Genomic DNA, 18,180 nt, shown 5'->3' with positions numbered 1-18,180 from the left:
AACACACAAGATTGACAGTTGACACAAACACAAATAAAAAAAGTAACATTTCATCATTACAAAAATATAAACTAGGCTATTAACAGATCATATAAAAACACACATAAACAATATCATGTGGGATTAAAATATGTTCACAGAACAATCCCAGTAAAAAAAAAAAAAATTAATGTAATTCCTCTTGAAACGATGTGGAACATTGCAGCATTCCTCTTGAAACGATGTGGAACATTGCAGCATTCCTCTTGAAACGATGTGGAACATTGCAGCATTCCTCTTGAAACGATGTGGAACATTGCAGCATTCCTCTTCCTCAGTACACATTTGACCTGACCAGCAAAATGGAGGAAAAACTGATGAGAATGAAACACTGAGCAGATCAGGACACATCCAGCATCACTGTTATAGAACCTTTACAGTGAAATGTTATGCAAGGTCACATCCAGCATCACTGATATAGAACCTTTACAGTGAAATGCTGCGCAAGGTCACATCCAGCATCACTGATATAGGACCTTTACAGTGAAATGTTATGCAAGGTCACATCCAGCATCACTGTTATAGAACCTTTACAGTGAAACGCTATGCAAGGTCACATCCAGCATCACTGATATAGAACCTTTACAGTGAAATGCTGCGCAAGGTCACATCCAGCATCACTGATATAGGATTTACAGTGAAACGTTATGCAAGGCCACATCCAGCATCACTGATATAGGATTTACAGTGAAACGTTATGCAAGGCAGTTTAAGAGCAAAGCATAATATGTTAATTAATCAATAATCAACCATTGATAAGGCCTAAAACCAAGGAATCTCCCCAGTCCAGAAAGAAGAGCACGTCATGCCTAGCCTGGATGCCAGTTTGTTTCTTCTCTCTTGTCAACCCTTTAAATGTAAATTCCATAAGTAGTTGTCAAGAGAGCAGAAAGACACTGGTACCCAGGCTATGTCATGTCATGTTTATCCTACTGGAGAAAGAGACTGGCAGCCAGGCTATGTCATGTGATGTTTATCCTACTGGAGAAAGACACTGGCACCCAGGCTATGTCATGTCATGTTTCTCCTACTGGATAAAGAGACTGGTACCCAGGCTATGTCATGTCATGTTTCTCCTACTGGAGAAAGACACTGGTACCCAGGCTATGCCATGAGATGTTTCTCCTACCTGGAGAAAGCAGATATGGACATGATTCCCAGCAGCATCTCCAGACTGTAGAAGCAGAGTAACACAGCATTAAGGATGAACTCCAGGCGCAGGACGAAGGTCTGCAGCGTCAGGTAGTACACAGACAGCACTGTGCACGGCACCAGGACCAGCACACTCACTTAAATGGCCACAGAACGCTCTGTTAAGTTCCCCTTCCAACCTGGAACGAGTGTGGACGGAAAAAGGAAGGACAAATAGCATAGTTCTATTTGGCACCTACTGTAGGCCTAACAGATGCAATAAAGGCCATAAATATTAGAAATTATAAGCACAATGTAGGCTACATAATGTGAAGACTCTTATTTTCATTAACACATGTATCATTCTACATCATGTGATGATGCAGAGGCATACTGGTAGCCCAGAATACAGCTTAACAAAACACAAACCGTAAAATATTCAGAGGGACTCCAGGGCCAAGGAAAACCAGTAGTAGCCCAACGTCCAACGTGAGACTAGCGTATGGATGGAAATACAAAGGCATACTTAGAAATCAATAGTTTTGCTTTCGGCCTGACACTGGGTTTGCAAAAACATCAGGCAGTGAGCGATTGATTAAACATGAGTTTATGTCTCTTGTGTGGTCATTTGAGTAGACTACAAACCTTTGTAAACAAACATCAGACTCTCAGCAAGGAAGCAGGCAGCAAAATACCAGCCACTGACGTAGAACAGGACCTGCAGTGGTGTGGAGGACAACTGAGATGTGTCGTTAAGGTCATATCTAAGACTTGCAAATGGTAGCCCGCTGGCAGATGATATACCCATGGGTCTATGACATGAGTAGGCAGGGAAAAGCCGTTTTGGTGATTTCTGGTAGCCTATTTCGTCATAAATCAATCACAGCACATTTTTTGACTCATTCAACAGTTTTTACCTAATTAAGTCCAATACCATTGGAAATTAATTATGAAAGTTTCATTTATATTCCTAAAACTCAATTGAAAATCTAAACATAAAATGTATTATCTACACAAATGTGCAACAATAGTAATAAATTGCACACGCACCAAAAACCCTGCTGTTTTGACGATAAATCACTCGTATCGATTAGCGTGTGTGGGGGGGGGGGGGGGGGATCAGGTTGAATGCACTGTTGAAACTACCACAACTCAAAAACCACACGGAAGCAGGAGATCATTTTCCGTCACTGGTTAGAGAACAATCTGCAGAAGACAGTCAGCTACATTTTGGAATGTTGCATTTTGATACGGGGGTCATCAACAGAAAGAGAAACGCAACACGGTTTTGTCAATCACTCGCATCGATTATCAGGTTGAAATCAATAGCTCGACGCGGGAGACGTGGTTGCACGTCCTGTTAAAACTAACAGCTCAAATCCCACATGGAATAATATGTACATCACTGGTTAGTGGATAACTTATAGAAGACACCTAGCTACATTTTGAAGTGTTGTATTTTGATTCCAGTGGGTCGACAACGCGGCAAATGTAATGCAATTAACTTTGTTTTTATAACTTCCATCTATATCACGTTGAAATCAGTAGAACAAGGTGCAAACGTTTGAGGTGTACACACTGTTTAAACTAACACTATTCAAAGGCCACACGGAATCGGAGATTTTTTTATTTTTTTACATCACTTCAAGTGCTGTCACAAAAACCATCAAGCTCTATGATGAAACTGGCTCTCATGAGGACAACCACAGGGAAGGAACCTTGGCTTTGACGTCTCTAATATTGTGTCCCAAATTGTTACCCTATTCCCTATAGTGCATTACTTTTGACCAGGAAGCATAGGGCTCCGGTCAGATGTAGTGCGAATTGCAAAAATCTCTGAAGTTGGAGTCTTATAATTCTCTGAAGTTGGAGTCTTATATCTCCCTCTCTAACTTTAAGCATCAGCTGTCATAGCAGCTCGACCACTGTATCTGTACACAGCCAATCTGTAAATAGCACACGCAACTACCTCATCCCCAAATTATTACTTACTCTCTTGCACCCCAGTATCTCTACTTGCACATCATCATCTATGTGTTAATGCTACATTGTAATTATTTTCACCTCTATGTCCTATTTATTGCATACCTCCTTACTCTAATACATTTGCACACACTGTACATAGATTTTTCTATTGTGTTATTGACTGCAAGTTTGTTTATGTGTAACTCTGTGTTGTTGTTTTTGGCTTTATCTTGGTCAGGTCGCAGTTGTAAATGAGAACTTGTTCTCAACTGGCCTACCTGGTTAAATAAAGATATATTTATTTAACTTTTATTTAACTAGGCAAGTCAGTTAAGAACATATTCTTATTTACAATGGCGCTTCCCCGGCCAAACCCTAACGACGCTGGGCCAATTTTGCGCCGCCCTATGGGACTCCCAATCACGGCCAGTTGTGATACAGCCTGGAATCGAACCAGGGTCTGTAATGAAGCCTCTAGCACTGAGATGCTGTGTCTTGGACCGCTGCGCCACACGGGAGCCCCTATAAGGATAATATTGCCATTTTGGTGTGCACACGAAGGTTAACTGCTACAGAAGCTATCTAAAGACATAGCTGGCGTTAACGTTAGATAGCTATTAAATGCAGATTCTACATTACAGCAAAAACAAAAGGATACAATTGGATGTTTTCCTGCAAGAATGAGACAAAAATCAGCAGTTAAACAATTATTTTTTATAAATCATCCCATTTCATATCAATTATCTACAGGCTTACAGTGATGTTTTTCCAAAATGTCTGATTGGCACACTTGCTTGAACATCAACATCACAGATAGAAACATCTTTGTCAACATTGCTGCTGCTGTTCATGATATAATGTCACCGTAGCTAGCTAACGTTAGCTAGATAGCATAGCTAGCTAGTAGATAACGTTACTTCTCCCGTGCTTACAGTAGCCTACTCCAGTCAATTATCTTGAAAGCTCAAAAAAATATCAAAAATCATATTATGACATACGATTAACAACAACCATAGACATTTACATTTCTCAACTTGTCTACACATTTATGAAAACTATTTCCCACTCACCAGACACTGCCATGTTTGTTTTACCATAGAGCTACATAGAGGCCTCTAGCACAGATTATAGAGGACTCTAGCACAGATTATAGAGGACTCTAGCACAGATTATTGAGTCCTCTAGCACATATTATAGAGGCCTCTAGCACATATTATAGAGGCCTCTAGCACAGATTATAGAGGCCTCTAGCACATATTATAGAGGCCTCTAGCACATAGAGGCCTCTAGCACATATTATAGAGGCCTCTAGCACAGATTATAGAGGCCTCTAGCACATGTTATAGAGGCATCTAGCACATATTACAGAGGCCTCTAACGCAGATTATAGAGGACTCTAGCACAGATTATAGAGGACTCTAGCACAGATTATAGAGGCCTCTAGCACAGATTAGAGGACTCTAGCACAGATTATAGAGGCCTCTAGCACATATTATAGAGGCCTCTAGCACAGATTATAGAGGCCTCTAGCACAGATTATAGAGGACTCTAGCACAGATTATAGAGGACTCTAGCACAGATTATAGAGGACTCTAGCACAGATTATAGAGTACTCTAGTGGCCAAAAGCATGTTTTAGCATGGTAGCGCCATAGTCCCAGTTGGTATTACATTAGGGTGACCAGACCCGTTTTTCATTTCAGAAATCTGGTAATTTTATATTACATAGCATGTCACGGCCCAGACCGTCTGTAAAGGAAAACAACCTGTGGTTACCCCCATTTCCTGTGGTTGCCCCCATTTCCTGTGGTTACCCCCATTTCCTGTGGTTACCCCCATTGCCTCACAGCACAAACTTGACCTTTTTCAAAAGATGCATTTTCTTGTGGTCTGTTTGTTTTAGTCAATTGCTAAACTATATTTAAAGAAAAGTACAACATATCTAAAGATTACTTGTCAGCGTTGCCTGCTCCCGTGCGTTCTCGTTACTTGTAGGGCTCCCTCGCGCCAGGAAATAAGGGTTAAATAAAAACATTTTTCAAAAATGCCCTTTTCATGAGGGTGCTAGCGGCCACATGAGTGAGCGCTAGCTAGCTACCAACTAGAACATTAAGCTAACACAAACAATTTAACTACACAACTATAAGTAGTAAGTAGAGTTACAAACTGACTAAACTAAACAAGGTTAAATGGATTTTCTGTGATGAAATGTTTTCCACACACATAGCTACTGTGGTAGCCTATTTCCCAAAGTGGTAGCATTGCAAACCATAGGTCAGGATGTTTGACCTGGTTACATGTACATTGAATAACACAGCAGGTTTTCGGCATGTTTTGTTATTTCTTTATAACAACAAATCCACTACAAAGTTGGCTCTTTTACACTGGGGGTCAAAAGGAAAGAATGTTTGTTTCCCCCCCAATTTGTGGGTGTGGTCAAGGAGATTTCCTTATTACATGAATAACTGAATTATAATTTCTCTACCATAAGCCGCCTCTGTCATCTTAGAGAATTTGTCAGTACCAGCCTCACAACCGCAGACCACAAGTAACCACGAAAGCCACACCCAGACCAGCCACCTGGACAGCTGGTGAAACAGAAGTATTTATGTTTGTAATAAAGCCCTTTTGTGGGGTAAAACCAACTCTGATTGGTTGGGACTTGGTCCACAATGGGTGGGCTTGGCTCCCAAGTGGGTTGGCCTATGTCTTCCCATGACTGCACCCCCCCCCCATCATGTGAAATCCATAAATTAGGGCCAAATGAATGTATTTAAATCGACTGATTTCCTTATATGAACTGTAACTCAGTAAAATTGTTGCATGTTGCCTTCATATTTTTGTTCAGTATAGGTGGTGATGTTATCGTGCTTGAATTATGTTAAAATTACAAACAATTAATGCATGTTAATTAACATAATATTTTAGAATTAAATTATATTTCAACTCATCTTGAAAACAAACGAGATAGGGTTTTCTAATAGCTTTAATTCCAAGCATAGGACAAACAAACCAAGTTACCGGAAGTAGATCTGAGCTATTACAACACAAACATAACAATATATATATAGGTAGGTGCTGTACATGTGTTCATATAAACCAATACAGATTAACATAATCTGCAATCCCATTTATTGTTCTAGGATGAGTTTCACAAAGAGCCTCTTTTGTGGATTAGGTAAAACCTGTGGCTTTCTTCTGAGCGTTTAAGACATGGCAAAATCCCAAATTCTTCACACTCCTCCAGAAGTGCTTGTAACACTTCCTTGGGTTAAATTGGGTCTAAGACTGTCATCTTGTCAACTTCCTCCAGAGATGGACATCTTTTAGCTAGAGGCTGTGTCTTTAGCTGAATGTTCCTGTGAGATAACAAATCATACAGCTCAGTAACCGTCCAGGTAAACATGTAACGTACACAGCAAATAACTGCACAGAAATGGTGGTTGAATAATGTAAAGAATACCCGCAATGATCTTTACTTTTTTCAAACCCAAATCACCTGTGATTTACATTATATGGTAAAGAGCAGTGAGCAAACCATTGTTTCTATGCTTATGGTAAAGATGCATAGAAAACTCTTTTAAGTTTTTATTTATTTATTTAACCAGACCAAGTCAGTTAAGAACAAATTCTTATTTTACAATGACGTGATTTTTACCTTGTCAACTCGGGGGATTCGATCCAGCAACCTTTCGGTTACTGGCCCAACGCTATAACCACTAGGCTACTTGCCGCCTCAAAAGTGAGATGATTCTGATGAGATTCAACAGGATTCTGGTGACTTACCATAAACTTCAGATAGTGACGGAGGCTGCTGCAGTGTTGGTTCTTTGCTTCGTCCTCATTGACATAGACTACTTGACACAGGTTGCAGAAATAGCCCATGACAGGTGTAATGAATTCCCTTCCTGTAAAAAAAACAACAACATTTGTTAGAAAACATAGTACTGTACTTCATAAAGACAATGCTTCTTACTACGGTTAATTGCTGTACTTGGTAGTGTTTTCATAGCAAACAAATAAAAGTTGTTTCAGTGATGAAAGTGGTCCAGACAAGTCTAAAAAGGTCATTTAGTAATTATTCTTGAAAGGGGCCAAGACAGTAGCCAGGGTGCCTGTTGGTTTCTACTCTCTTGCCAACTGTTTATGGGATTGTCATGCCATGCAGTTGACAAGAGCACAAACAGACCAGGCTATAGCAGGAGATATCAGATCTGGGACCAGGCTATAGCAGGAGATATCAGATCTGGGACCAGGCTATAGCAGGAGATTTCAGATATGGGACCAGGCTATAAAAGGAGACAATAGATCTGGGACCACGCTATAGAAGGAGACAACAGATCTGGGACCAGGCTATAGAAAGAGACAACAGATCTGGGACCAGGCTTATAGGAGGAGACAACAGATCTGGGACCAGGCTATAGAAGGAGACAATAGATCTGGGACCAGGCTATAGAAGGAGCCAATAGATCTGGGACCAGGCTATAAAAGGAGACAATAGATCTGGGACCAGGCCATAGAAGGAGCCAATAGATCTGGGACCAGGCTATAAAAGGAGACAATAGATCTGGGACCAGGCTATAAAAGAAGACAATAGATCTGGGACCACGCTATAGAAGGAGACAACAGATCTGGGACCAGGCAATAGAAGGAGACAACAAATCTGGGACCAGGCTTATAGGAAGAGACAACAGATCTGGGACCAGGCTATAGAAGGAGACAATAGATCTGGGACCAGGCTATAGAAGGAGCCAATAGATCTGGGACCAGGCTATAAAAGGAGCCAATAGATCTGGGACCAGGCCATAGAAGGAGCCAATAGATCTGGGACCAGGCTATAAAAGGAGACAATAGATCTGGGACCAGGCCATAAAAGGAGACAATAGATCTGGGACCAGGCTATAAAAGGAGACAATAGATCTGGGACCAGGCCATAGAAGGAGCCAATAGATCTGGGACCAGGCTATAAAAGGAGACAATAGATCTGGGACCAGGCTATAAAAGGAGACAATAGATCTGGGACCAGGCTACCATGAGAATGCAGTGAGGCTATAAATCACATCAAAACACTTACCCACTGGGTTGTTGGGCTGGAATGATGACTCCATACCAGTCTTCACGTAATCTGGTCCTCTTCCCACATTATCCTCCATCTTGGTTTCTACATTGTCCTCGGTGCTACCGGCCCGCTTCTCATCCTCAGCAGCAGAGACAGGGGCATTGTTTTGGTCTTCACTGTTGGAGAATTTGTCAGTATTCAATTTAGACGCTCCTCTGTCCATGTGAAAGTGTTTGGCTGGATCAGACGATTGTTTACTACACTGTTCGGAGTGTACTTGTCGTGCCGTCTCCTCGTCCTCCTCTTTCGTCTCCTCGTCCTCCTCTTTCGTCTCTTCGTCCTCCTCTTTCGTCTCCTCGTCCTCCTCTTTCGTCTCCTCGTCCTCCTCTTTCGTCTCCTCGTCCCCCTCTTTCGTCTCCTCGTCCTCCTCTTTCGTCTCCTCGTCCTCCTCTTTCGTCTCCTCGTCCTCCTCTTTCGTCTCCTCGTCCTCCTCTTTCGTCTCCTCGTCCTCCTCTTTCGTCTCCTTGTCCTTAGCTGCTGACTTTGAGTGACTGCTGATCCGTCTCCTTATCCTGCTGCTGCTTCTACTATTCCTGTGATCTTTCTTCTGATCACTTTTAGAATCATAGTCTGATTCAGGTTTCCACCTGACAAAATAAGACCATTCCTTTTTAGTCCAGAACTATAAGTTTAGAAACATTTACCTTTAAGACAGATAGGCAGAATTCATAAAATATGATCAGACGGGGATATTTTCTATTAGAAGAGACAAAGAAACATCAATTATCAGTGGCTCCCACACGGGATGGGACGGCGTGTGTTATACGTCTGTTTAGCAGAGCAGACACCAACCCTGTTGTTAGTCTTTTGTATTTCTGAGACCGCAGGACGATCACCCTCTGGCCGTATAATTTACAGCTATCATAACGCAGCTCTCTTAAAGCCTTTGTCACATCAGAAGACCTCTCCATCTCAATGAAGCCCTGAGAGATTGATGAGAGAGGAGAGAGAGACCAGGGTTAATGAAACAACAAATGTGATCAGACTTGTAGTACATCATTAGGATCGACTCCATTTTAGATTTCCTTCTGTGAGAAACATACTTCTTCACCATTGCGATGGAGGTAATAGCGATGCACTCTCCCGAAGCCTTTAACAATCTTCAGGAAGTCACTATCTGTATAGCAGCCTCTGGGAAGGTTTTTGACGTAGATCACTCTACCAGGTGTCTGATCACATCCTGAGGGCTGAAATAAATATATTTTACACACGTGTGGTTGTGACAACCTTATTGACAATCGTTAACTTAACCCAGATAATATATGGTGCTTGACTTGATCGTTTGCTTTAAACCAGTCTTATATCACGAGGTTCAATAAACACATTCTAACTGACTCACAGAACACATCAATAATAATAATTTAAAAAATACAATTTGCTCACCTTTCTCTTGGACCTTCTTTTGGGCTCATCTATTGACTGGTTATCTGCAATGTAAGATAAACATACAATTAATGACCTTCATAGCAATCTAACTCTTTCTTTGAAAGTGCTGAAGTTTGAATGTAATCTGTGGTCCAGTAGCTAGGTGCTGAGTAGTAATCACCTTGGCCATCAGCTGATGAATCCTGCTCTAGGGCACCCAAAGTGATATGGTTCTCATGGCCCTCTGGGAAATCATGCTCCTCCTGTGCGACAATGAAGGGAACAAACATCTAAACATAAGGATTTAGGATTTACTGAAACACACAACACGTATTAAACATGACACCTTGTATTTTACAAATTGTAACTATGTTATTTGACTTATTAAATAGCTGAACAACATGTTAAAGACCTGACAGATCATGTATAGATGAACTACATGTTAAAGACCTGACAGATCATGTATAGATGAACTACATGTTAAAGACCTGACAGATCATGTATAGATGAACTACATGTTAAAGACCTGACAGAGCATGAACTTTACCTCATCAACATATGAAGCATCTGCTTTCTGGTCTTCACCATCTCTCTTTTCCCCCGGTTCTGTCCCGGTAGCTGAGAGCTCTTTGCCCTGTTCTGACCTGGTAGCTGAGAACGCTTTGCCCTGTTCTGACCTGGTAGCTGAAAGCTCTTGGATTAAGTCCTCAGCACTCTCCTGCTGTTTCTCTCCCTCCTCTACCTCTTCCTCCCCTACTTGCCCCTCTTCCCGTTTCTCCCCTACCTCTCCCTCCTCCTCACTCTCTTCCTCCTCTACCCCTTCCTCCTCTACCTCTTCCTCCTCTACCTCTTCCTCCTCTACCTCCACTACTTCTTCCTCCTCCTCTCCCTCCACTACCTCTCCCTCTTTCTCCCCTACTTGCCCCTCTTCCTCTTCCTCCTCTCCCATGTCAGAGTTCTCCTCCCCATCCTCCCCATACACGGCCATGCCCTCGATGTCACTGTCCATATCACAGGCCTCCGTGGCTCCATCCTCCTGAGTCTCAGTTGTTATCTTGCTCTGGTCAGTCGTGTCGACAGCCTCTTCAGACTTCTCCATCACATTGGAGGACAGGGATGGGGTCTTATCCTTGGTGGGAGGTTGTGAGCGAGTGGAAGTGGGAGATACCTTGTCCTTCTTGGGGTCTGTTTTACCAGAACCTGGGTTCTTCATCTCACTGGAGACCCTCTCTTTAGTATGGGAGCGAGGGCTTCTGGAGTTCCGGCCGGAGATCTGTTTGCTGGGGGACCTTGGCCTGCGAGGACTTCTGGAGTTCCGGCTGGAGATCTGTTTGCTGGGGGACCTTGGACTGCCTTTACCCCCACTGTTTGATTTCACTCGTTCTTTGTGACGGTCGCTATCCCTCTCTCTACTCCTCCTCCTCTTTGAGGAAACTGGGGAATCTCTCCTGGGGCCGAGGTTCCGCCTTCTGGGGCTTGGGGTTCTCTTCCTCTTAGATCTATCTTCAGACTTCCTGCTCCTGTCTGAAGACTTCCTGTCAGATATGGTCCTGCATGATGGGATGGAAAGAAAGTTCACATATAACACTTTTATTCCCACGTTTCTGGCTTTTACAGAGTCTAAATGAACTATTTCTCCTTCAATAACAATGGTTATAATGGTGACAGTGTCTGACAGTCTGAACTCAGAAGCCATAATCAATGAAAACAAAAGGTAATGGCACAACAAGGGGGGCGCATCAACTTACGGAAGTGTATTATACTCTGACGAGAAGTCCACTTTAATATGAATCTCATCTATTTTCAGGTGTTTGGATGTATGGTATCCAACCAGCTTCTGTGCATCCAGTGCATTTGTCATTTCCACAAATGCCTACGAAAGGACAGAACACTGTAAGCAAATTATAATAGACTATAACACAGACCAACAAAAAAAATAATTCTAAGCAAAATGCAGTTTAATACCTGCGTAGGTAAGAACAGAGAGTGCTCCACAGGTCCAAATCTTTTAGCTGCGGCCAGCAACTGTCTCTTCCACGCGGCAGACTCTTTACCAGGAGGCACCGGGGAAAAACGCAACACCCGGGAACTCTATACGGACGTAAATGTATTTATTTAATTAATTGAATAATATTCTGTGTGTGTGTGTGTGTGTGTGGTTGTTTTAGAGAAAATCCCTTTTAAACAATTACCCTTTTAAACAAACTTAACTATAATGATGCCAATTAATTTATCTTGTAAAAATGTACCTGCAGGAAGTTAAATGTTGACGAGACAGAGAAGGTGACTTGTCCTCCTTTCACCATCACTGGGTTACTGAGGTAGTATGTCACAATATCGGCGGCCTGGTCAGTTGAGCCCATCTCCACAAAAGCCTGAAAATGCAGCGTTACAAGAACCATAAAAACATTACTACTAGAATGGATATCCCGATTGGTCAATGAGGTCATGATGGATGGCAATTCTATTTCTATCCTTTCAACAATTTAATCACAACCTTTTAATCACTAGAAGATTTGTATTATTGTAATTCAGTCAATGCCTATTTCATAGGAATTGAAAACACATATATTAGCTATTTCTATAGATGGCAGGATGAATAGGCTACTAGTCTTCTTACCAAAGCAGGGAACATGATGATTTTCACAACTTCCCCAAACGGATTAATTAGGTCCTTCAAACGATCTTCGTTGAGACACCGGGGTGTAAATTTGGCACAAACCACTTTGCCACTCCCCTGGAAAACAAGAAGGCAAGTAAACAGACATTGTGAAAAAAATTTAAAATTTTTATTAAAAAAGTAATTCACCAGAACAGCAGGAAAGAACAACAATACCGTACTAACCTTTGTCTTAGGGTATATGCTTTCTCTAGAGCCGCTACTTGACGGTTTACCTACAGGACAATAGAAAAGCTAAGTTAATGGCACGTTATAATAATAATCATTAAAAAAAAAAATTGTACATATAAATCACAGCAAATGGTCCTGTGTGGATTAGTTAGTAGAGTATGGCGCTAACAATGCCAGAGTTGTGGGTTCAATTCAAAATAAGAAAAATGTATGAAAAGAGTCTGCTAAATATACGGTGCCTTCAGAAAGTATTCACACCCCTTGACTTTTTCCACATTTTGTTGTGTCTTGTCACTGGCCTATACACAATAAAGCCCCACAGGGAAGGTGTTATAATACCTATAAAACCTTGGGGTCGCCAGGGTAGCCTAGTGGTTAGAGCGTTGGACTTTCGGTAACCGAAAGGTTGCAAGTTCAAATCCCTGAGCTGACAAGGTACAAACCTGTCGTTCTGCCCCTGAACAGGCAGTTAACTAACCCACTGTTCCTAGGCCGTCACTGAAAATAAGAATTTGTTCTTAACTGACTTGCCTAGTTAAATAAAGGTCAAATATATATATATATATATATATATATATATATATATATATATATAATATATAAAAAAAAGCAAACTGGGAAATGGTTCCAATTGTTTTTCCACCTAAATTTCCCATGGGCGATTTTCACCTAAAATAAGGGCTGTGTTACCCTGTATGTAAGCTTGCTTTTTTTTAATATATTATATATATATATATATATTTGACCTTTATTTAACTAGGCAAGTCAGTTAAGAACAAATTCGTGACATTTGTTCATTTGTTATTCTAAAATTGATTAAATAAAAATCCTCAATCTACACACAATACCCCATAATGACATCACAATACCCCCATAATGACATCACAATACCCCCATAATGACATCACAATACCCCATAATGACCTCACAATACCCCATAATGACAAAGCGAAAACAAATAAAAAACAGAAAAACCTTATTTACATAAGTATTCATACCCTTTGCCTTGAGACTCGAAATGGAGTTCAGGTGCATCCTGTTTCCATTGATCATCCTTGAGATGTTTCTACAACTTGATTGGAGTCCACCTGTGGTAAATTCAATTGATTGGACATGATTTGGAAAGGCACACACCTTTCTATATAAAGGTCCCACAGTTGACAGTGCATGTCAGAGCACTGGATAGTGTCGAGGCACAGATCTGGGGAAGGGTACCAAAAACATTCTGCAGCATTGAAGGTCCCTAAAGAACACAGTGGCCATCATTCTTAAATGGAAGAAGTTTGGAACCACCAAGACTCTTCCCAGAGCTGGTCGCCCGGCCAAACTGAGCAATCAGGGGAGATGGGCCTTGTTCAGGGAGGTGACCAAGAATTCAATGGTCATTCTGACAGAGCTCCAGAGTTCCTCTGTGGAGATGGGAGAACCTTCCATAAGGACCACCATCTCTGCAGCACTTCACCAATCAGGCCTTTATGGTAGAGTGGCCAGACGGAAGCCACTCCTCAGTAGAAGGCACGACAGCCTGCTTGGAGTTTGCCTAACGGCACCTTAAGGACTCTCAGACCATGAGAAACAAGATGTTCTGGTCTGATGAAACCAAGATTGAACTCATTGAGTTCCAAGTTCCAAGAATGCCAAGTGTAACATCTGGAGGAAACCTGGCACCATCCCTACGGTGAAGCATGGTGGTGGCAGCATCATGCTGTGGGGATGTTTTTCAGCTGCAGAGACTTAGGAGACAAGTCAGGATCGAGGGAAATATGAACGGAGCAAAGTACACAGAGATCCTTGATGAAAACCTGCTCCAGAGAGCTCAGGATCTCAGACTGGGGCGAAGGTTCCCCTTCCAACAGGACAATGACCCTAAGCACACAGCCAAGACAATGCAGGAGTGGCTTCAAGATAAGTCTCTGAATGTCCTTGAGTGGCCCAGCCAGAGCCCAGACTTGAATCTGATCGAACATCTCAGAGGATACCTGAAAATAGCCGTGCAGTGTCGCTCCACATCCAACCTGACAGAGATTGAGAGGATCTGCAGAGAAGAATGGGAGAAACTCGCCAAATACAGGTGTGCCAAGCTTGAAGAATCATACCCAAGAAGACTCGAGGCTGTAATCGTTGCCAAAGGTGCTTACACAAAGTATTGAGTAAAGGGTCTGAATACTTATGTAAATGTTATTTAAAAAATCTAATAAAAATAGCAACATAAAAACAAACAGTTTTTGCTTTGTCATTATGGGGTATTGTGTGTAAATGGATTAAAATTTTAGAATAAAGCTGTAAGGTAAATACATGGGGGAAAAAATCCAAGTCTGAATAATTTCCCAGTGCACCGTAATAGGCACACTAATGCAGTGAGTTTACCCAAGTAGTTAATCAACCTATGGGAAGGTCCACCAGTCTTCTCTTCAACGTTCGGTCTCTTTGTGTGGTCATCACCACTGAAGGGATTAAAAAGGCCTGTTGTTAAGATCTTTTCTACATTAATACTAAAGCACATACACTACCGTTCAAAAGTTTGGGGGTCACTTAGAAATGACATTTTGACATGAAATGAGTTGCAAAATGAATAGGAAATATAGTCAAGACATTGACAAGGTTATAAATAATGATTTTTAATTGAAATAATAGTTGTGTCCTTCAAACTTTGCTTTCATCAAAGAATCCTCCATTTGCAGCAATTACAGCGTTGCAGACCTTTGTCATTCTAGTTGTCAGACTAAACTTAAACTTGAGACTCTTGTCCCCCTGTCGCCCATTTCAAAACATTTATTGGAGGATTTTTATTTTTGTATTGCTTGTAACTGTTTCTGGTAATGCAAGTTATTGTGCTGTTAGGGGAATAACCTGTTAGGGGAATAACCTGTTAGGGGAATAACCTGTTAGGGGAATAACCTGTGTGTAAATGTAACAATCTGCTTCTGTACACGCGGAGAGATGTGAACGGTAGTGTACACGCGGAGAGATGTGAACGGTAGCGTACACGCGGAGAGATGTGAACGGTAGCGTAAACAAGGAGAGATGTGAACGGTAGTGTACACGCGGAGAGATGTGAACGGTAGCGTACACGCGGAGAGATGTGAACGGTAGCGTAAACAAGGAGAGATGTGAACGGTAGTGTACACGCGGAGAGATGTGAACGGTAGTGTACACGCGGAGAGATGTGAACGGTAGCGTAAACAAGGAGAGATGTGAACGGTAGTGTACACGCGGAGAGATGTGAACGGTAGTGTACACGCAGAGAGATGTGAACGGTAGTGTACACGCGGAGAGATGTGAACAGTAGCGTAAACAAGGAGAGATGTGAACGGTAGCGTACACGCGGAGAGATTTGAACGGTAGCGTACACGCGGAGAGATGTGAACGGTAGCGTACACGCGGAGAGATGTGAACGGTAGTGTACACGCGGAGAGATGTGAACGGTAGTGTACACGCGGAGAGATGTGAACGGTAGTGTACACGCGGAGAGATGTGAACGGTAGTGTACACGCGGAGAGATGTGAACGGTAGTGTACACGCGGAGAGATGTGAACGGTAGTGTACACGCGGAGAGATGTGAACGGTAGCGTACACGCGGAGAGATGTGAACGGTAGTGTACACGCGGAGAGATGTGAACGGTAGCGTAAACAAGGAGAGATGTGCACTCACTTTCTGGTGGTCTGCATCCGGCAATCCCACTCAGGATACCTAAAACACAGACACAAGAAGAAGAGATGGAATGATAAAAAGCTGGACAATTTAGGAACTTAATCGATTTAAGCTAGACCTATTACAATATCAATACTGACAGTACGCGTTTGAAATGTCATGGAAAAACAACTTGAATATGTGATTACTCACATTTTAAGAAGTGTGAGCTGTCCATCTGCATGTTGAGTTCCATTGGCGTGTGTGAACCAGAACTGCAACAAAAAGAAAATCACATTTTTTCTCTCGTTGTTCATATTTAAGATACTGCTACGCATGTTAAAACACAGCCTATGCATTAACTGTATATTATCAGTGGAACAAATAGGCGTAAGATTGATACACTTTGGACCTTTTCATACACATGAACCTACCAGAGATCCAGATAATGCAATACTCAGAAATAACAGGAAGTAAGCTACATACCTTTTCAGAGAGCACGGTAATATCACAGAGAGAGCAAGTATGAGGAAACGTTTGGGGGATTTCTCCATGGAAGTCAAGAGCAGAATTCTTGGTGGGAGTGTTGCCAGAGGTGGCCATCTTGATTGTGACAACTGGGACATCTTGGTCTGGGCGTGGTCTGTAGTCTGTAGTTGGTGGTGGTGGGTACCTGTAATCTACTGCTGGTAGGGACGAGTTGGGGGTTTTCCAGGTGTTGCTGCTTCCTCCTTGGGCCGTGTTGTAAGTGGACCTAGGAGTTTGGTAACTTCTGGGAGTTTCGTTACCATAGTGGTAGTCCACAACTTGGACAGGTACAGGTTCTAGGCGAGAGCATGTGTACTGCATCGAGTTGCCGTGCCGATCTAGTTGCCAGGGCTCAGCCTGTTCTGTGGGAAGAAGTTGGGAAGGGGGAAGAGAGGGGTGGATGTCTAATGGTTGAGAATGACTCCGGTCACCCTGCTCCCACACACAGCCACGAGATGTTGCAGCAGGAGGGTAAGAGATCATAGCTGGATATGGTGACTGCTGTGTCGCCCTCTTCTTCTTGATCTCCAGGACCAGATGTGGTAGGTTCTCCACGGTGATGAGATCCTCAGGCATCTCGGCTAGTAGAGAGAAGTCTTTGGGCTTGAGCCCACAGCTGCTCAGGAGAGTTTGGTCTGACCTGTTTAGTGAGGAGTAAGGTTCTGACCGGCTTAGTGAGGAGGAGTAAGGGGACTCGGTGGCAGCGGAGGCTCTGGATGAGGAGTATGGGTAGGATGGTATTGTGGAATGAGATGGTGACTCCTGGGACGATCTGTAAACATTCTGACTGTGGTCTCCAGGGTGCAGGTGATCTGGAGAGTCGAAAGAGCTGGGTCTTAGACCTTTAGCTGGTGGTGGTCGTCTGTAGGAGTAGTTGTGAGACATGCTGGAACGTAAACGTATCTAATCTCGGTTGAGAAAGTTGCCAGGGAAGAGATGATGGGTCAAAGAAGCAATCTAGGGAATATGGATTCAATATTAGGCTATTGGGAAAGGTCATCGAAATTATTAAAAGCATAACGTTGCTGTTTACATTTACTTGAAACGGACAGTGGCTGAGCTAGCAAAGCTAACGTCAACTAGCTAACTTCCTCTCACGTTAGCATTTTTTTTTAAAGATAATTTGTGAATACATACAAACATAAAATGTCGGCATATACGTTAATTCGTTAAGTATCTTACTGAAACCTGTATCGAAGTAGCTAGCTAGCTTCCCAGGCGTCTAAACCGGAACCGGAAGTAACCACTTTTTTTTAAGTAGTGTGTTTTCGTAAAAATGCATCTGCCTTTCCAGAGTGCGCTCTGGCCATTCGTAAATTCAGAGCGTACACTGGACGCTCTGGCCGAGGAGTGGGGTTGAACCGAGCGGTCGGACCTCACAACCGCAGTCAAGCTAACTACTTCCAGACACAAATGAGAGAACACCTCACTGACTATTTTATTTGCCATAGCAGAGCTGTTTTCATGTTATCCAGAGCGTTGGTGGCTGTAACTGTGCTGCTGGCAACATTTTACTGACACCGACCTTATTCTACCGGTGTTGAGCGAAATT

General features: G+C 42.5%; 1 protein-coding gene and 1 pseudogene across 1 annotated transcript; both read right to left on the bottom strand.

Moving 5' to 3' along the window:
• Nucleotides 1-1,164: 1,164 nt before the first annotated feature.
• Nucleotides 1,165-1,978, bottom strand: LOC139390484 (transmembrane protein 216-like; annotated as a pseudogene).
• A 4,126-nt stretch (nt 1,979-6,104) lies between these two features.
• LOC139390788 (matrin-3-like) lies at nt 6,105-17,872 on the bottom strand. Its single transcript, XM_071138183.1, has 17 exons — nt 16,587-17,872; nt 16,314-16,375; nt 16,122-16,160; nt 14,837-14,913; nt 12,464-12,513; nt 12,239-12,355; nt 11,868-11,993; nt 11,584-11,709; nt 11,367-11,491; nt 10,166-11,168; nt 9,800-9,881; nt 9,637-9,680; nt 9,297-9,440; nt 9,046-9,176; nt 8,209-8,840; nt 6,921-7,042; nt 6,105-6,493 (listed from the first exon to the last, which is right to left on the bottom strand). Exons 1-17 carry the CDS (start codon nt 17,511-17,513, stop codon nt 6,461-6,463), a joined length of 3,840 nt encoding a protein of 1,279 aa, XP_070994284.1. The 5' UTR covers nt 17,514-17,872; the 3' UTR covers nt 6,105-6,460.
• Between the last annotated feature and the right edge of the window lie 308 nt (nt 17,873-18,180).

This window comes from Oncorhynchus clarkii, chromosome 31, assembly GCF_045791955.1.
Source record: "Oncorhynchus clarkii lewisi isolate Uvic-CL-2024 chromosome 31, UVic_Ocla_1.0, whole genome shotgun sequence".
Classification (NCBI taxonomy): Eukaryota; Metazoa; Chordata; class Actinopteri; order Salmoniformes; family Salmonidae; genus Oncorhynchus; species Oncorhynchus clarkii.
This window is presented reverse-complemented; position numbering and strand designations above follow the sequence as displayed.

What these genes read in the sequence shown, in the direction of transcription:
- LOC139390788 (XM_071138183.1), bottom strand. Translation starts at nt 17,513, where the DNA reads ATGTCTCACAACTACTCCTACAGACGACCACCACCAGCTAAAGGTCTA. An exon ending in TTACCGTGCTCTCTGAAAAG is followed by an intron (nt 16,376 to 16,586) that starts GTATGTAGCTTA and finishes TTTTTGTTGCAG; the next exon opens with TTCTGGTTCACACACGCCAA. An exon ending in TAGGTTGATTAACTACTTGG is followed by an intron (nt 12,514 to 14,836) that starts GTAAACTCACTG and finishes ATTGTCCTGTAG; the next exon opens with GTAAACCGTCAAGTAGCGGC.